At 42.6% G+C, this 27123-nt stretch overlaps 1 protein-coding gene and 1 long non-coding RNA gene across 2 annotated transcripts; both read right to left on the minus strand.

Annotated features, from left to right (window-relative positions):
* Nucleotides 1-412: 412 nt before the first annotated feature.
* On the minus strand, nt 413-26865 carry LOC118411866 (deleted in malignant brain tumors 1 protein-like). Its single transcript, XM_035814355.1, has 13 exons — nt 26585-26865; nt 25118-25270; nt 23162-23424; nt 11182-11263; nt 10759-11061; nt 10513-10623; nt 9927-10143; nt 8993-9311; nt 3584-3665; nt 2954-3256; nt 1853-1963; nt 1321-1537; nt 413-745 (listed from the first exon to the last, which is right to left on the minus strand). Exons 1-13 carry the CDS (start codon nt 26694-26696, stop codon nt 421-423), a joined length of 2598 nt encoding a protein of 865 aa, XP_035670248.1. The 5' UTR covers nt 26697-26865; the 3' UTR covers nt 413-420.
* LOC118411454 lies at nt 12665-13767 on the minus strand. The gene is made up of 3 exons (XR_004830675.1): nt 13681-13767; nt 13188-13305; nt 12665-12783 (listed from the first exon to the last, which is right to left on the minus strand). It is a non-coding gene; the product is annotated as an uncharacterized LOC118411454 (long non-coding RNA).
* Nucleotides 26866-27123: the final 258 nt, after the last annotated feature.

Below are 27123 nucleotides of genomic sequence, written 5' to 3' on the forward strand. Positions count from 1 at the left end.
AAGATAATAAGCGTCAGAACATCGTGCTGAACACAAAGCCTGATTATGGAAATTATCGAACGTTATGTCAGGTTTTACTTAGTACATGTACAATGTATTACTATAAAAGACGCGAAATAATTGACTCCGCTACATTAATGATAAGTGGCTTAATCTTTCCCCTTTGCCGATATCAGCACGTTCCTACTTTTCTTTAAATGATAACATGAAATGTCCAAAAAATGCAATTTGTTCAAAATGTCACAGCAAAATGCTATTGAATCGGAACATCAATGTGTTGAAGCCCTTTTCTGGTCGTCAAATTATCATAATCTCCTGTTTTTTAAAGATGTTTTCTCTGTTTATAAAAAAAGGGATATGTAAGTATTTCCAGAAATTATAGCAGCAACATTCCACAGAAAATGTTCTAAGCTGCTCTGGTTATGGCCTTATTTTCATAGACACAGACGTCAGGGAGTAACCAGCGCCTCTCCAGTGGTACCACACCACACCTTGCCAGGATGTACAGGAGTTCCCACAGTTTCCCAGGTAACGCCCGTTGAGGTAGGAGTAGCTGCAGGCCGCAAACCACCAGCCGCCCTGTCCCCACCGCTGAGAACAATGGCCACTAGTATAGGCATCATTGTCCCTGTCCACAGTGGAGAACCTCTGCCCGTTGTTGGAGAGGGCGCCAGCCATGGAGTCTCCCGCGTTACCAGAATAACCAGAAATGTGCAGCCGGTACCCGTCCGCCTCACCGGACACCCTGGATGGGAACATTACGGCATATCATTGTTAGAATCCATTTGTAAAGATTGTTCATTCTTGCAGGTATTGAACAAAAGTGGCTTAGTTCAAGCTACATCTACATTGAGCTAACCCCAAAGGCCCCATTAGAGGTAAAGTTGGGGTGGGGTATGTTTATTGCGTGGTTGTTATTCATTATTGCTATTGTATATAGTCAGTCAATAGCTATTATTGTTAATTGAAATTATGTGAATATCCATAATGCCTGACATGATGACTGCGCAAAATGCCATCCGTGTCGTCTTGTTTCAGTTACTTATGTACATGTATATAATATTATGTTTGTATATAAACTAAGGTAAATCGTATCTGTGTACATGCGTGTCTCAGTGTAATTGTAAAGACAGCATTCTGCGAGTCCACCGATAGAGATCGCAATCAGGGTCTCTGCCTGTACCATCGGCAGTTCTAAAGTTCACCCCGATCGGAGTCTCTGCCGACGGAGACCCAGATCTCGGTCCCTACCCCGATATGCGCGTGTGTGTTTGTGTTCACATGTATGTAAGCTTTTTGTCCCAGAAAAAAAGCACGAACCTGAAAGTGCTATACAATGCGAAACGTTTGTTGCCTTGCCAATCCTCCATGTCAATTCTTAATTCGTGGTTTTTAAAGTTTGTCAGGAGGTGAATGTTTTCGTTTCCAAGCCAAAACTCCCCCTTTTTGTCGCCAAAGCCCAGTTTGTACTCCTCCCAGTTCCGGTTGAAGGGAACCGACCCGTCCTGCCGCCGCTGGATCACGGTCCAACCGCCTCCTGCGTAGAGGTACAATCGAGAAGCTATAACACTATCACCGTGGTCACGAATGGTCATGGGTATCACAGAACAGTAAATGCACAACAGTAAATGTACCCATTTGTAAGAAAAAGAAATGTAGAACAAAGAACAATATTGGACATTTGTCCTAGCTATTAATCATATGTGTACTAGATGTTCATAAGCAGACTCTAGATAGACATTTCCATCAAACAGTGAAATTTTAATCGGTAGAAAACGGAATTCAGTGTAGAGAAGGAAATGTTACACACATGGCATGCCATTATGGGGAAGTTTGTTGAGGTGTACAGTACCTGCAGTGTCCATGTCACAGTAGGTTCCGATCCGGTCAGGGTAGAAAAACATGGTGTACACGCCACTTGCTGTCCGTCCTGAGGCACGGTACTCCTCGCAGCCTGTAAAATCTGTGGACAAAAAATAATATAAATATAAATATAAATATAAATATAAATATAAATATAAATATAAATATAAATATAAATATAAATATAAATATAAATAGAGTCCATTCCAAGACACCGTGCGGATGTTTGTGGCCATTGTTTAGAATTGATTTTAAAGTTTTGTAATTATATGTCTAGGACATTTGATACTCTAGAAATATTTGTAACACTGTTTCAACTTTATAAATATTTCCCTGGTCCTGTAAAACTTTGGAAATATTCATCGTGTGGAATTGGATACTTCTAATGGTTTCTAAATAATGATAACAGCATTCTACCATTATTTACCATTTTCTACCATTTTCTACCATTTTTTGTAAATGGTTCAGTGGGCTGGGAAGATAGCAATTCACACATCCTTGCAAAGTATGGTTGGGTGCCATGCAACAATGGCACACTACAAAGGATCCACCAGTGCCCAGCAGTGAAATCTAAAAATATACCGATACAACAATAGGGCTTACTTTTATGGGGGCAATAAACTAATTTTACCATTTGGCCAGGTTTACCATTTTTTGTAAATATTTGTAAATGTGAAATAATCACACAGAGGTTTCACAATTATTCTAAATAAAGATATTTTTGTACAGTTACTTTCAAAATGTTTCTAAAATATTCAAAGGAATTCAAATATATGAGTACTTTCTCAGTCAATCTTTTTTAAATAATTTAATTATTGTGTCTCAGATATTCTTTTATTCAAAATAATTCAGACTAATTATAAATATCACCTAAAAACCCTCATGGTGTCTTGGAATGGACTCTATAAATATAAATATAAATATAAATATAAATATAAATATAAATATAAATATAAATATAAATATAAATATAAATACATTTTACCATTATCAAGTATTTGTTACCATACAACATGTGTTGTCGCGATACGTTTTTGAACGAACCATACAAAAGACTACAAAGCCATTAAAGGCATACAAGAAATATTACCATAACAGGAGACACTGGCGTCCTCGTCGTGCGCACAGTCGTGATCGCCCCAGCCGTTGTGCGGACAGTCGGCCAGTCTGGACTCGTTCCCGATACAGGCCACCTGGTCCATCCAGATGTGCCCGCCGCCCCGTCCGAAGGAGCGCTGGGAGGAGACAGGCCGGGCGTAACGGTAGCCCAGCTGACGGCACACCACCTGCGCATCCTCGTCTCCCCACCGGTCGTTACAGATCGTTCCCCACTCCCCGTAGTGAAGTACTTCCACCCTTCCTTCGGCTGTGTTGTTCCCGCCGGTAAGACGTACTGTTGAGATAGAAGGTGAACAGAAAATGTTTCAAGACGTGCCGACAAGTCGACGTAATAAAGCTAGCCTACGAACTTGCAGTTGATGTGTTACGCTAGCCTCTACTGATGGCTGTAATAGTAGAAATTGGCCAAAGCGTAAGTCAAAGCTGACTTAGGAGTACAGTTTGCGGCGTAGAGTTTTGCCCGTAATAGAAACACCGGCGAGTTCTAATCAAATGTTCAGTTTACATTAAAATATCTAATAGGATGTGAAGTTCATTCTTTATCTGATACAGCATGCTTAATGCACCTTACGTACAAAATCCCTAGTTGAAGGGTACTCACCGCAGGCATCCGTTAATATTCCGACATCATCGATGGCAATGTCGCCGTAAGCGCCGCTGCCTCGAACGGTCTCAAAGACAATCTGTGATGACATGTCGAAAATCGTGGACATGTGTGGTTAACATGAATAATTCCATCTAGGTAAAATAGTAAGAAATTAAACATTTTAATGTTATTTTGCGGAAGTCAGCTATGAAGCAAAGCAATGACTTAACACTGTTTAGATTGAGTTTTGGGAGGATTTCTGGGACCAGGTGTTAGCTATAGGGTGCCCATTCGAACCCACTTCATAATTTAAAAACTGCTTGGTTTACGATCACCAAATTCACAGGGAATGATTTACTCGTTATGTGGGCGAAGCCACACATATAGTTTTCTTACAAGTATTTCACCGGAAATCAGAAACAAATGGAAGCCTCCATGTACTCCATGTTTCAAGCTTTTTGATTGGCCTAAAGTCGCAGTTTCTCGGTTGTACGTCAGAGGTGAACCTATCAACGCGCAGGACACAATCGGCATCCATTTTGATAATAGCCAATCAAAACTCAGAAAAATGGAAGCTGTTAGCAAATACTCCGCGTTCCCAGCTTTTTGATTGGCCTAAATTCAGACTGTCTCGGGTGTACGTCAGAGCTGGACCTATCAACGCAGAGAACACAAAATGTCATTCGGCATCCAGTTTTATAATAGCAGCTGAGACGCGGCAGTAAATCGGCCATGCATTCGACCAAACAGGCGCTCAAGGAAGAAGTTGCCCGCCACGGAATGAACAAGATTGATAAATTTGCACAGAAAAACATTATCTTCAGAAAATGGGACCTTGGAATCTTGCAAATTAAACAGTGAACGGACGTGTTCAAGCTACGCATTGCATTTGTATACATGTACCTGTTAAAATACCGGCATTAACGTTACGGCAAGCTTGGCCGAATGGCTAAAGCACCAGCTACATTTGCGCTTTTTTCGCTAGGTCAACCCTGGTTCGATTCCGGGCGGGAACAACTTTCTTTTAGTTGTCCTTTTTTTTTCTTTTTTGATATTTACAACAATTTTATCTTGCAAACAGAGCATCGTTCAGTTTACACGCCTTTTTATCTATTTTTTAATTGCCCTCAAAAGACGGCGTTTTAATAAACGGTCGGACGGTCCATGTGGGGAGGGGGGCTCGTCAACGCCTCGGACCATACCGGCAGCCAAATACTGTATCGTCGATGTCTGTCGCCTGCGGCGTTAAGTCAAATTTGGAATGGAGGCTACGGTACGGTACCGGACCTGAACCTGATCATGAATTTCAGCTTTATAATTGCTACACAGCACAACCCGTGACGTCAGGTAAAGGCCGAGAATAGGGGTGAACCGAGAATACGGGGCACCTAATGGCAATTACTATTGTGTGTAAGATAGTTTGACTTAAACTTCAAAAAAGGCCACGGGAAAGACTTGCTGCATTTTCGCGAAAATGTTGTCATTCTAGTTGTTTCTTTTCTTGCGATTTTTCCTTTCTTTTCCCTTCGCCCACATCCTGCATTTTTTCAAAAATGTTGCCTTTCTAGTTTAATTTTTTTTTATTCTGTCAACAATTACTGGGGTCACTGGAGCCAGCGACAGGTCATGTTTTATCTGTTCTTGTTACTGATAGAGTTTCACACTTTGTTTGCTTCATGATCAGGAGTAGTAAAAGTTAATGGTGAACAGTGAGCATCACGGACATGGTAAAACATAGCACTGCCTCTGTCTAGAGTTCCTCCTCTGAGCATGCCGTAATTCAGAGGCTGTCGGGTCATGCCCGACACACGACGAAGTTTCGCAACTAAGACCGATGATTCCCGACCGCCTTGCTTTAAAGGGTCACTGGGCAAAATGTAGCATTTCTAGTTTGATTATTGTGACATACGCCCGGGGCTCAGTTTGTCCTCCAATACCTACAGATTACGTTCTCACTTGTCCTGATGAGGTTAAAACCTTTTTTATGCGATGGTGAACTTAAGAACTTTCATTTTCTTAGAACTAACAACAAATAAAACATCATGTTAGAGACAGTGTGACCAAGCACGTCATGATTCTGAGATTCCCGACCGCCTTACTTTAAAGGGTAACTGGGTAAAATGTAGCATTGCAGGTTTGGCATACGCCGCGGGCTCAGTTTGTCCTTCAATACCAAAAGATGAAAGATTATGTTATATCATTAAAATCACTTGTGCGGATGAGGTTAAAACCTTTTTAATGTAGTATTGGTTTTCTCTTTGTAACGATGAAAGTAGAAAATGTACACGGTTAGTGCAGTTTGATTTTGACTCTTACCAACAACGTACCTGTCCTGACCTCTGATAACCCGTGTGTAGAGACGACCGGTTTTACAGACGCGGTGTGTACAGACTTGTTACAGTCGCGCTGGAGTGTGTGTTTATACAGAAATCACTGATGCATGAAATACCCAAAATGCAACTTAAATGTCCTTATATCTCAAGGTACAGTAAAAATACGTGTAAGACCAGTGACGTGAGCAAGCAGAAAACAGACCAGCGCGATTTGGGGACAAGAATGTGTCGGAATTTCTTTGTTCGATGATTTCCATTTGGGTAGTCTATATTCAATCTGTCAAAAATGTTGTCACTTAGAAAGCAAGCGCATTTGGGTATGTTTAGAGGCGGAAAATGCATTCTAGACATCAAAACTTCAAGCATTTGTTAATCAAGCGACCATACCCGACGGAAAACGAGTAGATACCGCCTGGGACTTGCCTGGGGCTCAGTTTGTCCTACATTATGTATTGATAAAAATCATAATCTCTATATCCAAAAATCTACATCTACATCCTCATATCCTCATATCTTGCATAAATGTGATGTTAGTTTGTTCCTTGCACCGCTGAAAAAAAGAAAATCTAAAATCTGCAAATATTATCATGTAGTTTAGGTTTGACTCCTGTCAACAACAGGATCCTAGGAGCTGCCCTGACTTGTGCACCCTGGGGTCAGGGCGGCCTGTTTTAAACACGCAGTGTACAAAACTGGTCGTGTTTATACAGAAGTCACTAATGCCCAAAACATATCTTAGCAAAAGTACACGACGTGAACAAAGACCTCTATGGTTGGGGCGAGTCATTGTCACCATTTCCCTATTCATTCTTATTTGCATGTCTTTGTAGTCGATTCTTTTTCCAGCACAGAAAAGGTGCCAGTTTCTCTTGAACATCTTCGTTTGCTAACCATGACTGTGGCTACTTGACGAAGATCAGAGACCGCCAGCACACGCTCGACAGACGACGAGTACATACCGGAGTTAGGCAAATGGGACCTACTATTTCCGACCAGCATGCTTGACAAAGTCGCTAGGAAGGCGGAATATAGCAACACGTTTGCCTAACTAGACAATAGTTGTAACCAAGTTAGGACCCATTTCTACCAATGTGTTTATATCGTGTGTTTAATGCAGGACATTCTCTCACAAGTAACAGATGCTGAACAGATTACAAAACAGGGAAACATCATTTACTGTTGTAAGACACTAGTTCAATGTGACCTCAGGCAGGAGTGACCTGTAAAGACATAGAATCCTTACAAAAGAGGTTCGTGTTCTTCATGATGAAGCTAAGCTATTTAAACTCCACAGCATTTATCAGATAGATGTGCAAAAGTTAGGTGCGACGGGTCGTTCGGTGTAATATAACCAGCTGCTGCCGCACCGCGTGCCTGCGAAGCTGGTGTGTTACGCCGATCGGCGGTTATACCGGCTATATAGATACAGATATTATAACCTACCACATTTCTTTTGTTTTTTGTATGTTTTTTGTATGAAGGTCGAAATTGAAATTCTAAAAGAAAAAAAAGGAAAAAGAAGGCAACTTGGAATCGCTTCATTGAAATACAACAGGTGGTAGTGTATTAGGGATACCAGTCAGATCGGACATTTAGGTTTTTTTTAGAAACTTGCAATTTATTCCAAAGAAGCAATAGAATCCAACGCCACCAATAATTGTACGATAATTATAGATGTATGGATCATGTACCGACTAACACCAAATGTGTACAAATATTTGGATTAAAACATATACCATTCATTATTGTTATATTGAGCCCTAACATACGAACAGAACATACTAAACAAAATGCAAATTCCAGTTGCTAAAAAGAGACAGAAAAATGCCTACAAATAAAGATCTAGTCAAGTACCGTATAGTTAAGTGCAAATGTAATAGCAGTAACGTTATAGACGTAAAGGCAGCATTTGAAAATGTATAGTGGGTTTGAGACAATCTCACAGTATATATGGACAGTAAAACTATACTAAGCATAACAGTTTCAAACAGACATATATCCTATTATAGAATAATTCTCACCTTCAAGTTAAGACACATTATACATTAGAAGAAGATAAGAAAGTAGCATGAAGCTACACATTTTTTTAATCTAATGGTAAAACTTTGTCGACGTATTTAACTCATAAAGGCACTATTCCTTTTCTAAAAAAAAATACAGTAAGTTTTATAATCTGCCAAATACAGTGGGAAACTATTGCCACCAGACTATTCAATAAGTACTTGAATTTGAATGTAAATATTCCATACTTTCTACAATCGGCATAGAATTGCATCTTTCACATTGTCATTTGAAACCTTTGATACTTGTAGAAACTCTGATGTTTAGTGATAACTATTAGATTACAGAAAGAAACACAGAGTACAACAACAAGTTTCCGCAACTATGACGCCGAATATGTGTAACTAATAATAACCTCATTATCTTCTGCCTACTTCCTAACCAAGTAAGGGAATGTTAGCAAAAATGCTATTTTTAGTGTCTTAAAGACTTAATCAAAGTAAAACAACTCACTTATAAGAGTACTGAAATACATGTTAAAATACCAAGCGCCAGAACATCGCGCTGGAAATGATGCATGATTTTAGAAATGATCTATGTAAGGTTTTACTATAACACACGCGAAATAGCTGACTCCGCTACGTTAACGATAAGTGGCTTAATCTTTCCCCTATGCAGATATCAACATGTTCCTACGTTTCTTTAAATGATAACATTCAAACAATGCAATTTGTCCAACATGTCTCAACAAAATGCTAGTGAACCGAAACATCAATGTGCTGAAGCACTTTTCTGGCCCTTGAGTACATGAATATGTATGAAATTATTATGATCTACTTTCCTTAAAGGTATTTACGCTGTTTATAAAAAGAAAAGTGATATGTAAGTATTGCCAGACATGGGAGTAGCAAGATTCCGCAGAAAATGGTCCAAGCTTTGATTCAGTGAAGTCAAGCTTGCCTAAGCTTGATGTTTCTGACTTTGGGAGAAGAAATGCTGCTACAGTTATCGCTATGGGCCGCTCTTCATCTTCATGATGGTAACATCAGGCCATACGAACCTGATTTAGAAAAAAAATCTGCTCCGGTTATGGTCTGATTTTCATAGACACAGATTTAAGGGAGTAGCCTTCGCCTTTCCAGTGGTTCCACACCACACCTTGCCAGGCTGAACAGGGGCTCACGCAGTTGCCCAGGTAACGCCCGTTGAGAACGGAGTGGGTGCAGCTGTTAAACCACCAGCCGGCCTGTCCGCGCGTCCGAGAACAATGGCTACTCCATGCATCATTGTCCCTGTCCACAGTGGAGAACCTCCGCCCGTTGAGGGAGTGTGATCCAGTCATGGAGTCTCCCGCGGTGCCTGAATACCCGGAAATGTGCAGGCGGTACCCGTCCGCCTCACCGGACACCCTGGGTGGGAAAATTACGTCATATCATTGTTAGATTTCTGAAGATTACGTATCCATGCAGGTATTAAACATTAATGTTTAAGCTCAATCCACATCTACATTTACATTGAGCTACCCCCAGAAAGCCCCATTAGAGGGAAAGCGGTGGTGGGGGTATGAATGTATTTGATGCATTATTGCCATTGTATAGCTAGTCAAACAGAAATCTAAGTCATGATTTCAATATCCTTTAGCTATGATTGTTAACTGAATTCATCATCATACTTTGAATTTTCGTAATGCCTAAGATCATGACTTCGCAAAATGTCTTCCGTTTCGTCTGTGTAACTATGCGCTTGTTTCAGTTACGTACGTATGTATGTATGTTTGTATGTATGAAAAGATCAATCGTATTTGTGTACATGCGTGTATCAGTGTAATGGTAAAAATAGCGTTCTGCCATTTCACCGGTAGAGATCACTATCGGAGTCCCTGTTGACAAAGATCGCGACAGGATCTCTGCCTGTACAAGCGGCAGTTCTAACGGTAGAGATCCCGATCGGAGTCTCTGCCGACGGAGCCCCAGATCGCGATGTTTTGCCATGTTTGATAGCTTGTCACATTTAAAAGAACAAACCTGAAAGTGCTATAAAGGGCGAAACGTTTGTTCCCTCCCCAATCTTCCATGTCAATTCTTAACTGGTGGTTTTTAAAGTTTGTCAGGAGGTGGATGACCTCGTTCCCAAGCCAAAACTCCCCCTTTTTATCTCCAAAGCCCAGTTTGTACTCCTCCCAGGTCCGGTTGAAGGGAACCGACCCGTCCTGCCGCCGCTGGATCACAGTCCAGCCGCCTCCTGTGTAGAGGTACAATTGACAAACTTAAGCTATCACCGCGGACAAGGAATTTTACAGAATGGTCAAGGAATGCTATGGAATGTTCAAGGGATTTTATAGAATGGACATGAGTATCATATAATGATTGTACTAAAATAGATGTACAAATTTTCAAGGCAAATGTGCTTAGTCATGAAAAAAAAAACTTTTTGAAAATTCGTCCTATTAATCATATGTGTACTAGATGTTCATAAGCAGACCATTGATAAGAAATTTACTTATGATACATTGATAAGTAAAATTTAAATCGCTTTAAAGGTTAGGAAGGTAGGAGAATTGTCATAACCAGTGTAGAAAAGAAATTTTCGCAGACATAACATGTACAGTACCTGCAGTGTCCATGTCACAGTAGGTTCCGATCCGGTCAGGGTAGAAAAACATGGTGTACACGCCACTTGCTGTCCGTCCTGAGGCACGGTACTCATCGCAGCCTGTAAAATCTGTGGTCAAAAAATAATATGAATATGAATGCATGTTGACCATTATCAAGTATTTGCTACTACGGTGTTGATCACTAGTGGTGTACGAATCATACAAAAAGTACAAAGCCAATAAAGACATAAAAGCAATCCTACCATAACAGGAAACACTCGCGTCCTCGTCGTGCGCACAGTCGTGATCGCCCCAGCCGTTGTGTGGACAGTCGGCCAGTCTGGACTCGTTCCCGGTACAGGCCACCTGGTCCATCCAGATGTGGCCGCCGCCCCGCCCGAAGGAGCGCTGGGAGGACACAGGCCGGGCGTAACGGTAGCCCAGCTGACGGCACACCACCTGCGCGTCCTCGTCTCCCCACCGGTCGTTACAGACCGTTCCCCACTCCCCGTAGTGAAGCACTTCCACCCTTCCTTCGGCAGAGGTGTTTCCGCCGGTAAGGCGAACTATTGAGATAGAAGGTGAACAGAAAAATGTTCATCTGGTCAGATTTGAAGTTCATTCTTTATCTGATACAGCGTGCTCAATGCATCTATGTACAAAATCCCTTGTTGAAGGGTACTCACCGCAGGCATCCGTTATTATTCCGACATCATCGATGGCAATGTCGCCGTAAGCGCCGCTGCCACGAACGGTCTCAAAAACAATCTGTGTAAAAAATCGTCATGGTGATCACATGTATATAGGTCTCATTACCCCCCCCCCCACCATCGTTATTTCAGAACTGCTTGGTTTACGCTCACCACATTTGCATGGGATGATGTACTCGTTTTATCTTTTCTGTGCTTTTGCTATCCTATCTTTATGACGTGTATTGCGGAATTATGACATCAGAATGTGACTTTATCGGCTAAACCGGCTAAATTTGGAATTTCCGTTATACTGAAGGTTTAAAGATAAAGTTGACTAATAAGGGTGTGTCATTGATATCAAAGTCTGCAAGACTCATTTGGCCAATGGCAACGGCATTGATTTCAGTAAAAACAACTTGATAGTAAAGTCGCCCATGATATGGTCCACCATCTTGGATTTTAACCAATGACGTCACCATACTAGCATAAATTCATCAATGCAACATAACATTACATAGGATATATATAGGTAAGCAATCTGGTTCAGCAAGAAAACCTTGAAACCCCACCGAAATGAGTAATGGCAATACTAAAAGAACACTTACATTATCATTACATAATTCATGCCGACACAATTTTTGAACAATTGCAGTTTAGTAGTCCTGTCACACGTCTTTCAGTAGTTATTAGACGTCAAAGTTGGAGCAGGCAATTTTAGCCTTCCCCGGGGTCTAGATAGGGCTATGAAATTGGATTTCGAACCTGTAAGGATCCTTCCCGTTTCGGCAGTGCCAACTCGCTGAACTTCCAGTGGTCCCCCTGGAAGTCTGACCTGCTGAAAATGGCCTCTCCAAGGGTACTGTTCCCGCGCTGTTTCTTGTACACGTTGAGGGTGCCGACTTGTGTGCCGTACATGTGGTAGTTAAAGTTCAGACAGATGTTGTTCTCCATGTTTAGCGGTGCGCTGATGAGCCGAGCCGTGTCACCTGCGGTACCGCCACTGGCCTCAACGTACATGTACTTCCCTATGGAGGAACAAACAATACATATAGTGAAGACGTGTATTCCAAGATTTTTAGTTCTCTGTAAAATTTGACCTTTTGTCACAGGAAGAGGGGATCGGACACGTGCCCCTACCAATTGCGTAATACACGTTAGTTTACATCTTGCTTCATTTTGTATTTTGCGTGAAAAATACGATAAACTCTCGGGCTATTTTGCACTATGGCGAGCTCTAGCCGATCTAAAAAAATCGGCCGACGTTCGCTTGAACTGAGAGGCAGGCTTAAAGATATCAAAGTCAATCCTCTACAAGACAAAGCGATGTTACTGTACTCAATAAAGGATTGCATGTCCATGTCTGGATAGGATGAATTCACTTCGGTTGCCATTGTACCAAAGATGTATTCGTACATTTGAATATCATTGATATCTATGCTCTACCTGTGATATTGCGGAACGTGTTGTCATGGGGTGGCCCAGTGTTACTCGTGGGGGTGTGCTGACTCCCCCAGACCCAGTCCGTGTCGTCGCTCGTGTCTTGTGTGAAGCCGCAGCCCCCGGCTCCGTGCTGGAAATCACAGAGTGCCCAGGGCTCTGGAAAAAGGACAGAGGATAAGATATATATATATATATATATATACTCTTGTCCACTTTTGCACGTTTATATATACTTATATTCATATGAAACATCTCATTGGAAAAATGGAAGAGCACCTATGTTTGAAATTAAAAAAAGAAACGAAAAAAGACAATGATGCGTTATGTACTATGCCCCTGTATCGTTGACGAAATTGTGCCGTTCAATACATATTATCATGGTATAGTAGACGTAAATCATAAAGAAGATTTTTCGTTGATAACATTTAAAGAAAAGATTGCCACAAGTCGACAAGGAGGCACGAAGTCTGGTCATAAAAATAACTATTCCTTGCCGGGCCCGGGGCTAAACGATAAAGAAATGGACGAAGTACGGCAACGATATTGTGCAACATACTTACCGCCCGAGGTGCTGGGTCCGGTACCGGTGGAGGCGCTGCCTGTGGCAGCCGGTCCCGCTGCAGGCCTCTCTGGGCGGGTGGAATGAGCCAGGACTGGTGGGGAGGTGACATGCGGTGTCTGAGAAAAGGAATAAATTTAATTAAGGAAAACTAAACGAAATCGTTTCGCATGACCACATTTTTTGTATAACATTATTTGTCCTTTCTGGACGCTTATGGAAACCAGGAACGCTCTGAAGGAACCGAGCATAGACATGTTCGTTTTCAAAAGTGGAAATCTCAAAGCCTAACATGGTCATTTAACCCGCAATCCTTTTAATGCTTTGGATCACTTCTACGCAACCTTATATATATGTTGTTTATTGTAAATAGATGCATATACAGCAGTAATCGAAAGTTATGTTCTAACGTCAGACAACGGTGGTCATCTGTTGTTCGAAAGCAGCAAAAATAAAACTTATAAAAGTTATATTTTCGTCTCGCTAATAAATACCTGTCCAGCAGCTCCGGGAGATCCTGCCTGATCGGCTGGGCCCTGCGGACCGTTTACTTCATCAGATCCAGGCGGACCGGAAGTTCCCGTCGGACCGGCTGGGCCGGGAGGTCCTGTCTCACCGGCTGGGCCTTGCGGACCGTTTACTTCATCAGATCCAGGCTGACCGGATGGTCCTGTTGGACCGGCTGGGCCGGGAGGTCCTGTCTCACCGGCTGGGCCTTGCGGACCGTTTATTCCATCAGATCCGGGCGGACCGGAAGGTCCCGTTGGACCGGGTGGTCCTGTCTCACCGGCTGGACCCTGTGGACCGTTTAGTCCATCAGATCCAGGTGGGCCGGGTGGTCCTGCCTGGCCGGGTGGTCCTGTCTGACCGTCTCGTCCAGATTGACCGGGAGGTCCATCAGATCCAGGCGGACCGGGAGGGCCAGGTAGACCGGTTGGTCCTGTCTGACCGTCCCTTCCAGAAGGACCGGAGGGTCCGGCTGGGCCCTGCAGACCGTTTAGTCCATCAGATCCAGGCGGACCGGGAGGGCCTGGTGGACCGGGAGGTCCCGTCTGACCGTCCCTTCCAGCAGATCCAGCAAGGCATCCTGTTCATTAGATAACAATTCATGTGTCATTTGATTATCATAAGAAAACATACAATTATGGTTTGGTATGATCTCCATGTTCATGCAACAAACAACAATTACTCAAATAACTGGATGCGACTTTGGAAACGGTCAAAGTCCGTCAGATGTTTCAGGTAGCCTCTCAATTACCTCTCGTCAGTGACACTGAGGAGAGCTACTTAGAATGCAGGTTTTATATCCTATTATTACCCCAAAATCCCAAGTATACTTGGGTTATCAAATTAACACCATACATGGTGAGTTATGCTCCAACTAATAGAAATTATAACCATAAGAGTGTGAATAAAAAATGGGAAAAAACAACAACACATCATTCAAATGAGTGTCTCCTACCACCAAGAGTCATCGGCAATGTAATCTTGTTCGCAAAGTCTCCAGTGTTGTACAGGGATCTCTTGGCTCGGCGATGCACTTCAGCTCCGTACAGAAAGGTGGCGCTTTTGCCACGCCTATCTCCACTTATGTCCTCCTCAGCATTCGGGTCCTGCGGACTGACCTGTTGGGTGACATTAGATATACATAATTAACTCCGTATCAAGCTAACGACTGTAATGTGTTTAGAGACCCAGCTTGTAGTTAGAGCTGTAGTCTCGCTCGTCAGGCTGACTAACAGGTCGTCGAAGGTCCGACTCTGCCAATCGTACAACGAATTTCCTCCCTTTTACACTCGCGCACAGATGACCGTTAGATGTGTGCTGCTTCGCGTTAACTAGTTTTCTAATTGGAATGGGGGGGGGGGTGACACAATTGAATTTTTTTTACAGTTCCTTACCTCCACACTTAATACTCCAGCCCCCATGTACAAATGTACGAATAGACATGCGTAATGACAGTCTACACAACACTGAAGTCAATGAACTCTGTCGTTAAGCGTCCTAGCTCACCACCCGGTACTATCGGTCCAAGGAGTTCGTGAAACAGTGAGAACATGAAATGTTGGCATGTGTACAAAATAGTCTTACCTGCACATCCAGGTGTTCTCTCCACTGTCGCATCTCCTGCATCTGAGCTTCGATTTCCTTCAGGTGCATTTCTGTTTCCTTCAGGTGCGCTTCTGTTTCCGTCAGGTGCGACAGCTGGGCTTCCATTCCCTTCAGGTGCGACAGCTGGGCTTCCATGTCCTTCAGGTGCGACAGCTGAGACTTCATCTCGCCCAGTTTCTCCCCCTGCCGCACCACTACAAACATGGTACCGAAGCTGACAATAACAACAGCAGCGGCCACTATCAGTGTACCGAGCCCAATAGATGCTTCTTTACCCCGCACAGCTCCGTGCGTGCTGTAACGCATGTCGTGCAGCGTTTCTAAGCCCATTCTTAGATATGCCCGCCCGAAAATGTAAGTGCACGTCGATCTACAGGCAGACCCCACCTGCACAGATACCCTACCGCAACTGACTGACTTCAAAGATATGACATCACTTTGAGCCCAACAGTTCTGTTCCCTTATTGGTTAGAAACATCTTAAAACACCCATTTCCTCATACGTCATTCATATTTTTAGCTATGACTTGAGATTCGGAGAACGTCGTAGGCCGTCGGGTCCGAACCGAAGTTTGGCGAGTGATGCCCATTGGTGCCCGATAATTCCCGATTGCCGATTCGTAGTCAATCGGCACAAGGAAGAAATACCGATCTAATTGGTGCACTAAGTGCCTGAGGGTCGGTTTGTATTAGTGGATTAACGATATCGTTTCAGATCACTAAGTTAGTGGATTAGATTTTGGATACAGGATCTTCCTTCTAGAATATGTGATGCATGGAAACGGATTCTGTTGTTTTGTTTTGTTTTAATTGTTATTCTGTCAACAATTATTGGGGTCACTGGAGCCAGCCACAGATCATGTTTTGTCTGTTCATGTTACTGACGGAGTTTCACACTTTGTTTGCTTCAGTAGAAGTAGGAGTTAACAGTGAACAGAGTGCATCACGGACATGGTAAAACATAGCGCTGTCTCTGTCTAGAGTTCCTCCTCCTAGCATGCCGTAATTCAGAGGCTGTTGGCTAATGCCCGACACGCGATGAGTACAAACCGAAGTTTCGCGACTGAGACCGATGATTCCCGACCGCCTTGCTTTAAAGGGTCACTGGGCAAAATGTGGCATTTCCAGTTTGATTATTGTGACATACGCCCGGGGCTCAGATTGTCCTCCAACACTTAATGATTATATCATATCATTGAAATCACTTGTCCTTGTGAGGTTAAATTTTTTTAATGTGATGCTGGTTTGCTCTTTGTAAAGTAGAAAATATAAATGTACACGGTTAGGGCAGTTTGATTTTGACTCTTAAAACAACAGTAGCTGTCCTGACCTCTGATAACCCGTGTGTAGAGACGACCGGTTTTACAGACGCGGTGTGTACAGACTTGTTACAGTCGCGCTGGAGTGTTGTGTTTATACAGAAATCACTGATGCATGAAACTTCCGAAATACAACTTAAATGTCTTTATATCTCAAGGTACAGTCAAAATACGTCTAAGACCAGCGATGTGAGCAAGTACAAAACCGACCTGCAGGATTTGGAACAAGAATGTGTCAGAATTTCCTTGTTTTCCATTGTGAGGGGGAAGGAGTCTATTTTTTTCTTAAACACAGAAAACAACCATTTTTTTAACCTGTCAAAAAGTGTTGTAACTTACGAAAGCCAGCACACTTGGGTATGTTTAGCGACAGAAAATGCATTTTAGACTTCCATACTTTAAGGATTTATTAATCAAGAGAACATCGGAGACAGTCGGCCCATGTTCGACGGACAACGAGTAGATCCCGAAGCTGGCCGAATGGAACCGATGATCCCCGATTGCCTTGGTCGGAAGGTTCTTTTGTCAGAATGTAGCCATACGAGTGTAATTAATGAAACACTTGCCTGGTACTTGCCTTGGGCTCGGTTCGTCCTCCATTATCTATTGATAAAAATCATAATCTCTACAATCTGAATATCATATTTTGTAGACATTGCATAGATGTGATGTTGCTTTGTTCCTTGCACCGCTGAAAAAAGAAAATCGGAAATCTGCAAAATGACCATGTAGTTTAGGTTTGACTCCTGTCAACAATACATGTAGCTATCCTGACTTGTGCACCCTGGGGTCAGGGACGGCCGGTTTTAGACACGAAATGTACAAAACTGGTGGTGTTGATACAGAAATCACTAATGCATGAAAACATATCTTATTCAGAAATCACTAATGCCTAAAATATATCTTACCAAAAATGCATGACTTGAATAAAGACATGTACGGCTAGGCCGAAACATTGTCACCATTTCCCTATATTCATTATCATTTCTATTTCTTTGTACTGGATGTCATTTGTTTAAAGCACAGAAGACCACCGTTTGCTAAACATGACTGTGGCTGCTTGAGTCAGGTGTGTGACAAAGATCAGAGACCATCGGCACACGCTCGACAGACAACGAGTACAAACAAAAGTTAGGCAAATGGGACCTACTTTTCCCGACAAGCATACTTGACAAAGTCACTAGGGAGGCAGAATATAGAAAGACGTTCGCCTAACTAGACATTTGTCGTAACCACATTAAGGCCCATTTCTAACGTTGTGTTTATGTCGTGTCTTTAATGCAGGACTTGTTTCAAAAGTAACAGATGCTGAACAGATTACAAAGCAGGGAAACATCATTTACTGTTGTAAGACACTAGTTCAATGTGACCTCTGACCTGTGAGCACACCAGCTGGGAGGTGATGATCATGAGCTACCTATTGTTACAGCCGGAGGGAAGCGATGGGCTGTTCTATTCATTACACAGTTTACACAGCTTTACACAGTTTATTGAAGCATAAAAATCCCAAGAGTGTCCCTTCGTTTTCCCCGCAGTCACAATACACTTAAGAATCACCAGAATAGCTCTAAGGCTGCATCTCCAACCACCTCTGACCGGTAATGACATAGAATCCTTACAAAAGAGATTACGTTGTTGTTATTTTTTCTGATGAAGCGAAGCCTTGAAAACTCCATGCCATAATATTTAGCATTATAACCTACGCAAATACATCCTATGGCTAATGTGTACAAAGCGACCACCTTACTTAGCAGGAAACCATTTCCCATCAGGGTCAATTCGCGGTGGGTGCTTCAACTGCCTCACGTTTTGCGACATTTCTTTTGTTTTCTTTATGAAGGTCGAAATGGAAATTCTAAGAGAAAAAGGGAAAAAAGAAGGTAGCTTGGAGTCACTTAGTTAAAATCCAAAGTGATACAACAGGCGGTCGTCTACTAAGGATACAAGTCAGATTGGACATTTGGGATTTTTTTTAGAAACCTGCACTTTATTCCAAAGAAACAATAGAATCCAACGCCACCCATTATTGTACAATAATTATAGATGTATGTATCATGTTCCGACTAATTATAACACCAAATGTGTATATATGTATAGATTAAAACATATCCCATTCATTATTATTGTTATTATTATTGTATGTTGGACCCTGACATACGAACAGAACATACTGTACAAAATGCACATTAGTTGGTGAAAAGAGGCAGAAAGATACCTATAAATAAAGATCTAGTCATGTACCGTATAGTTAAGTACAAATGTATACGCCAAATGGCACCATTTGAAAATGTAAAGTGAGGTCCAGACAATCTCAATATATTTGGACAGTAAAGCTATACAAAACATAACAATTTCAAACAGTGATATATCCTATTAGAAAATAATTATTTCCAAACAGAGATATACCCTATAATAGAATAATTCTCACATTCGCATAAAGACACATTATACATTAGAAGAAGATAAGAAAGTAACATGAAACTATACATTTCAACTCATACAACTCATAAAGATACTATTCCTTTTCTCAAAAAATTCATTGAGTTTTCTAATCCGCCAGATACTGTGGGAAACTATTGCCACCAGACTATTTAAGTACTTGAATTTAAATGTAGATAATCCATACTTTCTACCACCGGCAAAGAATTGCATCTTTCACATTGTCATTTCAAACCTTTGACCTTTGATACATGTAGAAAAAGATGAGTTGATGACTCTAATGTTTTGTGATAACTGAAGGATTGCAGAGAGAAACACAGAGTACAATCTGTATCTATAAAGCCGGTATAACAACAACAAGACGATTCCGTCACTATGATGCCCAATACATGTATAATAACCTCACTATCTTCTGCCCCATTCCTTACCAAGTAAGAGAATGTTAGCAAAAAGGCTATTTCATTGTCTTAAAGACTTAATCAAAGGAAAACTACTCACTTATAAGATTACTGAAATGCATACAGGCTGGAAATTGTCTTATACTCAATGATAGTTTCAAGATCACTAGCGTTAGAACATCGTGCTGGAAATGAAACCTGATTATAGAAATTACCTATGTCAGGTTTTACTATAAAACGCGAAATAACTGACTCCGCTACGTTAACGATAAGTGGCTTAATCTATCCCCCATGCAGATATCAGCGATGTTCCTTCTTAACTTTAAATGATAACATAAAATATACAAACAATGCAATTAGTTTAACATTTCACAACAAAATGCTAGTGAATCGGAACATCAATGTGCTGAAGCACTTTTGTTTGGACGTTAAATGCATGAATGTATATCAAATTATTAAATCTACTTTTCCTAAAAGGTATTAACGCTGTTTATAAAAAGAAAAGTGATATGTAAGCATTCCTAGAAATGAGTGTGGCAATATTCCGTAGAAAATATTCTAAGATGCGCTGGTTATGGTCTGATTTTCATAGACACAGACTTCAGGGAGTAACGATTGCCTCTCCAGCCGTTCCACACCACACCTTTCCAGCCTGGACAGGAGCTCCCACAGTTGCCCAGGTAACGGCCGTTGAGGATGGACTGGCTGCATCTGCTAAACCACCAGCCGGCCTGTCCGTATCCCTGGGAACAATGGTAGCTGTCGAGGTCATCATTGTCCATGTCCACAGTGGAGAACCTCCGCCCGTTGCTGTGAGCCATGGAGTCTCCCGCGTTACCAGAATAACCAGAAATGTGCAGGCGGTACCCGTCCGCCTCACCGGACACCCTGGATGGGAATATTACGTCATATGTTTGTTTGAATGCATCTGTGAAGATTACTCACCCATGCAGGTATTAAAGAATAACGGTTTACTTCCATCTCCATCTCCATCTACTACCTACATTGAGCTACCTCCAGTTCGTCTATACCACTGGATAACATTCCAGACGTTTCAGAACCAACTTTTTACCAGTAGAATCCCTTTAGGTCTACGTCACATTTCCTACCCGGGGCCCGGCCGGGCTGTTTGCGGAAACGAGAAATTTAACTTTATGCCAATAAATATGCACAATGCATGCTGTTGAATTATTTTCGGTCCGTTTTGTGTTGTTGTCTTTTATATCATATTTATCGTTCCCGAAAGCTGCCCGGCCGGGCCCCTTTGTGGAAATGTGACCTTAGCCTAACGGAGCCTCAGAGCCCTCTTCCGGAAGAATCTCAGATTCGGCCAGATCGATATCTCTACCCCGGTACATGTGTGCCATGTTTGTAAGCTTGTCTCATAAAGAAGCACTGACCTGAAAGTGCTATAAAAGGCGAAACGTTTGCTCCCTCCCCAATCCTCCATGTCAATTCTTAATTCGTGGTTTTTAAAGTTTGTCAGGAGGTGAATGTTCTCGTTTCCAAGCCAAAATTCCCCCTTTTCGTCTCCAAAGCCCAGTTTGTACTCCTCCCAGTTCCGGTTGAAAGGAACCGACCCGTCCTGCCGCCGCTGGATCACAGTCCACCCGCCGCCTGTGTAGAGGTACAATCGACAAGCTTAACACTATAACCTTGGTGGTCAAGGAATCTTATAGAATGGCCAAGACATGTTATAGAATGATTGTACAAAAATAGATGTACGCATTTGTAAGTCTAATATGTCCAGTCCCAGAAAAAGAACAATATTTTTGGATATTTGTCCTTCCTATTACTGTATATATGTGCAAAAATTGTACCAAGGATTTATTCATTTACCAAGGATCATACTAAATAGGTCCTTGATAAGAAATTCCCACCTCTCGTGGACTAAGTAGGAAGAGGAATTGGCATAACCAGTGTAGAAAAGAAACATTTACAACCACGACATGCAATCAGGTGTATAGTACCTGCAGTGTCCATGTCACAATAGGTTCCGATCCGGGTAGGGTAGAAAAACATTGTGTACACGCCACTTGCTGTCCGTCCTGAAGCATAGTACTCATCGCAGCCTGTAAAATCTGTGGACAAAATATGTATAAATATATATATAACTTTATCACATTACAAACGACACTGGACTGAGCCTAAAGTTTGTGGAAACAAGTGAAAAGGACCGTGCAACTTGGAGAGTTCTGACTGATAGGAGCAAGGGGCCAGTCACTGGCCTAAGCACTTTGGCAGGCAGGCTAACTTTTTACAGGATGACTTGTGATGGCAAAACCTTTGCAATCATATCCAAATACAATTCATTCTATACAACTGGACAAAGAAGACGAAAGACATCCATGAATATCCATCGTTCATTTGTTCAGTTATTACCCTTGGAAGATGTTGACAAAATGACCTTGCAGTTCCAGGGCAAGCTGCTAGGGGGCCAAAGCATACAACACTTTTACAACACATCTGTCACCAAAAATTCGGAAGCGCAGACACACACAGATACATACACACAAAGCAATATCTCCATTTTTATGAAGATAATTATAAAGCCAATAAAGCTTTATAAAAGCAATCCTACCGTAACAGGAAACACTGGCGTCCTCGTCGTGCGCGCAGTCGTGATCCCCCCAGCCGTTGTGCGGACAGTCGGTCAGTCTGGACTCGCTCCCGGTACAGGCCACCTGGTCCATCCAGATGTGGCCGCCGCCCCGCCCGAAGGAGCGCTGGGAGGAGACAGGCCGGGCGTAACGGTAGCCCAGCTGACGGCACACCACCTGCGCGTCCTCGTCTCCCCACCGGTCGTTACAGACCGTTCCCCACTCCCCGTAGTGAAGCACTTCTACCCTTCCTTCGGCCGTGTTGTTCCCGCCGGTCAGACGTACTATAAAGATGAAAGGTGAACAGAAAATGATTCATCGCGTGTGTCATAAAGCCGTGCCTGTGAATCGGCAGCTGGTGTGTTACGCTAGCCTCTACCAGGCTCCATAAGTCGCTTACCCTGGGTACCATTCTCCGCTGATCGGCTTTGGGGTGCTTTACCCGGCCCAGTGCTAAGGCACCGACCTGCTTGTGTCAGCATTGACCATGGTAGAATCCTAATCGATATCAGCCCTACAGCGTGGCTGTGGCTAAACAGTCCTATACGAGAATGGCAGTCTCCGCCACATAATGCACGTCTAAAAGAATAGTGGCAATTGGCCAAATAGACAGAGACCACGCCAGAGACGTTAGCTGACCGAGGAGTACCGTTTGCGGTCTAGAATGTTACCCGTAATAGATACGCTGGCCAATTCTGATTCAATAGATATGTTTTATGGAAATGGTAATTACTTATCGATTATCGCATTAGGATTTATTTGTTCAGTAAACATATATATCTGATAATATGTGAAGTTCATTCCTTATCCTATACAACATGCTCAGTACTTCTATGTTGTACAAAATCCCTTGTTGAAGGGTACTTACCGCAGGCATCGTTTATTATTCCGACATCATCAATGGCAATGTCGCCGTAAGCGCCGCTGCCACGAACGGTCTCAAAAACAATCTGTGATGACGTAAAAAATCACCATGGTAATGAGATGTGGGAAACCATGTCCATGAACATGGATAGTTGATATGAATGATTTAAAAGACAAACATTTTGATGCTATTTTTTAGAAGTCAGCTATGAAGCAAAACTAGCTATGAAATTGAATTTCAAACCTGCGCGAATCCTTCCCGTTTCGGCAGTGCCAACTCGCTGAACTTCCATTGGTCCCCCTGGAAGTCTGACCTGCTGAAAATGACCTCTCCAAGGCTGCTGCTCCCGCGCTGTTTCACGTAGACGTTGAGGGTGCCGACTTGTGTGCCGTACATGTGGTAGTTAAAGTTCAGACAGATGTTGTTCTCCGTGTTTAGCGGTGCGCTGATGAGCCGAGCAGTGTCACCTGGGGCACCTCCACTGGCCTCAACGTACATGTACTTCCCTGTGGGGGTGACAGGGATTACGTTAGGATGAAGGACCATATTGCAAAATGTATTGCAATCTATTTGCTACTCACCTTTGAAAGAAAGTGCATTGGTAGCAAGGCAGAAATATAGCTGGTAGATACAAGAAGAAATGACGTACGTATTATTATATTGATAAAGGTTAATTCAGCATGGCCTTCTGATGTACTTGGAATGGAATACAGTCAAACCTGTCTACAACGGCCGCTCAAGGGCTGTAGAAATGTGGCGATTATAGACAGGTGGTCACTATAGAGAAAATGCTGATCATTTGATCGAGCAATAAGTTACATATGATTTAAGTACCCACTGATCTATCTCACCAAGTAAGATTGGCTCGACCGTCTCAAAATTCAACTGTCCCTGCATATGCCAAAGTCAAATCTACTGAAAATTGTCATGCGCATTTTTTGGTAAATTCGCTGACAAAGACTAAGATCTAATGTTCAAGGAACGCGTTCCTTCCGCTGCCTCCAAAGTGACCCTGTCTGGAACTCCAAATCCTCGCAAACTACGATTTTAAACCCAGCGCAAGGTGACATACGGCCGCTGTATGGTCGCAATATGCAGTGTTTCTGTAACATACGGGTTTTGACAGGTGGCCGCTATGGACTATTTCTTAATGCTTATGTTAATGGGAAAATCCAAGGGACCGTCGAAAAGTGACCGCAGTGGCCAGGTGACCAGTATGCAAAGGTGGCCGCTAATACAGGTTCGACTGTACTGATATTATTTGCACTGTCATTTAATTGTAAACCTAAAATTTCAGGAATCCACCACTGTTGTATTTCGTCACTACAGGTTTACCATTTTCTGGACATGCATGTCGGCTACGAAATCCTCGTATCAACTTCTACTCGTAGGATTGCACTACGATTTGATAGCACAGCTTGGTTTTAGTCCTTGAAAATCAAGCTATTTATTCTGCTGGCTAATCGGTTGCCGACATTCTATCTTCTTTTGCTCCTTAATTTAATCAGTATCAAAGTCAATCCTCTGCAAGACTAAACATGTTATGAGCTGGTGGGCTATATTCACATCGGTTACCGTTGTACAGTTGTACGATATAACAAGGGAAGACTCAGCAGTACATTGGAATAGTTTCAACAACCATTATCATATAGTAAGACGACGTCGACCAATCGGAAGTCCCCATTTCCTGTTGGTTATGACGCTATAACACAGAATTGCGGCGAGCCGGGTAATAGATAAAAGTGTTAAAAAGAAATGTTAAATGATCAGACATCGAATCCAATCAGAGGGAGCAATTCACAGTGCACTCACCAATGAAACTAATTGTTTCGTCCGCCAGTTTCGAACCAGAATCATGGAACGAGAGGACCGCAAGGTGCCTTTTTTCTGTCAAGAAATCTCAGAGACAGATTTAGGCTCATTTTTCGAGTCACGGGTGGCTGGGGAAGACGCCATGGAGCAACAGCCAACAGCTGACGGGCAGGAAGCTAAACAAATTGGGCAAAACGGCACGAGCAAAGGCACGGGTAGTTTGGATAAGATATGATACTGCCGTTGATGACCCGCCTATTCCTCAGTGTATGAATTACAAATCAAGCCCATTCTCTTCGATCACTAGCTAGGTGAATGTATACGGTGGTCATAGAAAATGACCATATACACCTTGTAACAGACCATCAATCATCAATTATACTGTACCTGTGCTGTTGCGAAACGTGTTGTCATGGGGCGGCCCAGTGTTACTGGTGGGGGTGTGCTGACTCCCCCAGACCCAGTTGGTGTCGTCTGTCGTGTCTTGTGTGAAGCCACATCTAGCAGCTCCATGCTGGAAATCACAGCGTGGCCACAGGTCTAACAAAAGGGAAATACAAAAAATATATACTTGTTTTGCCATTTTGAATATTTCTATGTATGTATGTATGTATGGAATATCTCATAGGGGGTACGGAAGATCACCTATGTAAAGAATCAAAAGGTTACATGGAATTAGAAAAATTTATTTAAAGAAACGTTACGATGATGTACTATACCGTTGTATCGTTGACGAAGTCGTTATGCTCAATAGTCAATACATATGCCATGATACAGTAGACATAAATCAAATTGGTTATTTGTCTAGATGACATTTTAAGGGAAAGATGTAATTCAATGAAGATTAGGCATTATAGTAACCACTAAAATACTAAAGTATGTCGACAAGGGAGGGCATGATGCATGGCCTTGAAAATAACTCTTCCTTGCCGGAGCCATACTGTGTTGGAATGGACGAAGTGCGGCAGCTACATTCTGAGATCTTAACCTGGAAGTTCATCTGTGTTGGCAAAAGTCATTCTGAATAATGTTAAATTGCAATTTTTCAAGAATTTGACTTACCCAAATTTACGAATGATCAACGCCAGTCTTTTCCGTAGACTGTCTGAGACATATGTTCCACTGCTCACCGGGTCACGCGTGCTGTCTATATACTGTGACATTTAGCGATTAACTGAGTTTATTAGGTATATTGCGATACCCTTTAGCTCAGATTACTGAGTTTGGTAGCTTTAGCGTTAGCCGTTCAGGAGTTATGCGCCTTCAAATTAGCTGAGGCCCCAAAAACTCCTCCAGACTCTCATAATAGGGTTAGTGGTAAACTTGGCCTTTCTGATCTTTTGCATAAATCATTATAGATACATGGAATAAATAACACCTTAACATGTCCAAATATTCCTCTTTCATTGAGGAAGCAATGTATGTACAGCGATCACCGATAAAAGTTAAAAAGAAGACTTTATTGAACGGACCCCACTACTAGGTCATTTCAGTCGGAAAAAAGGTCGGGTGTTAGAGGGGTAATGTAGCAAGAAGACCTGGAAAATTCATTGTTAGAACCAAAATTAGCGATTTTCGTCAAAAATGCCTTTAAACAACCGGTTGCCATGGCAATTCGTAAAACTGGAAAACTTCTCAAATTTTGTGAAATTGTTGCCAACTACATTTCAGGACAAGTCGCTAAATTTGGCGGCTCTAGCTAAGCCGTTCAGGGGTTATGCGACATAAAAGTTAGAGCAGGCCTAACCATCATTCAGTATTTGTTTCCACAGAACTGATCCCTAGTTATGTTGTCTCTATGCGTTTTTGAACGAATCTTCAAAACTTGCAATAAAAATATAAAAGCAATCTTACCATAACAAGAAACGCCAGCGTCCTCGCCGATCGCGCAGTCGTGATACCCCCAGCCGTTGTGTGGACAGTCGGTCAGTCTGGACTCGGTCCCGGTACAGGCCACCTGGTCCATCCAGATGTCTCCTCCACCCCGCCCGAAGGAGTGCTGGGAGGAGACAGGCCACGCGTAACGGTAGCCCAGCTGACGGCACACCACCTGGGCATCCTCGTCTCCCCACCCGTCGTTACAGATCGTTCCCCACTCCCCGTAGTGAAGCACTTCCACTCGTCCTTCAGCAGCGGTTTTCCCTCCGACAAGGCGTACTGTTGAGATAAAAGGTGAACAGAAAATGATTCAACGAAATCGGCGTGATAAAGCCGTGCCTGCGAATCTGCAGCTGGAGTGTTACGTACGTATACGCTAGCCTATACCAGGATGAATAGACAGAGAACACGCCAGAGAAGTTAAGAGACCACGGAGTACAGTATGCGGTCTAGAGTGATAGGCGGAATAGAGACGCTGGCCAAATCTGATTCAATAGTTGCTATAGACCGTTATT

The sequence above is a fragment of the Branchiostoma floridae genome, chromosome 3 (genome assembly GCF_000003815.2).
Source record: "Branchiostoma floridae strain S238N-H82 chromosome 3, Bfl_VNyyK, whole genome shotgun sequence".
Classification (NCBI taxonomy): Eukaryota; Metazoa; Chordata; class Leptocardii; order Amphioxiformes; family Branchiostomatidae; genus Branchiostoma; species Branchiostoma floridae.

Bases quoted from the DNA above. Each gene is read 5' to 3' on its own strand.
- LOC118411866 (XM_035814355.1), bottom strand. From the start codon at position 26,696: ATGGACCAGGTGGCCTGTACCGGGACCGAGTCCAGACTGACCGACTGT. The intron at 1,964-2,953 runs GTAATATTTCTT...TTTTGTCCACAG, and splicing joins CGCCAGTGTCTCCTGTTATG to ATTTTACAGGCTGCGAGGAG. The intron at 1,538-1,852 runs GTACTGTACACC...ACCTCTACGCAG, and splicing joins CTGTGACATGGACACTGCAG to GAGGCGGTTGGACCGTGATC.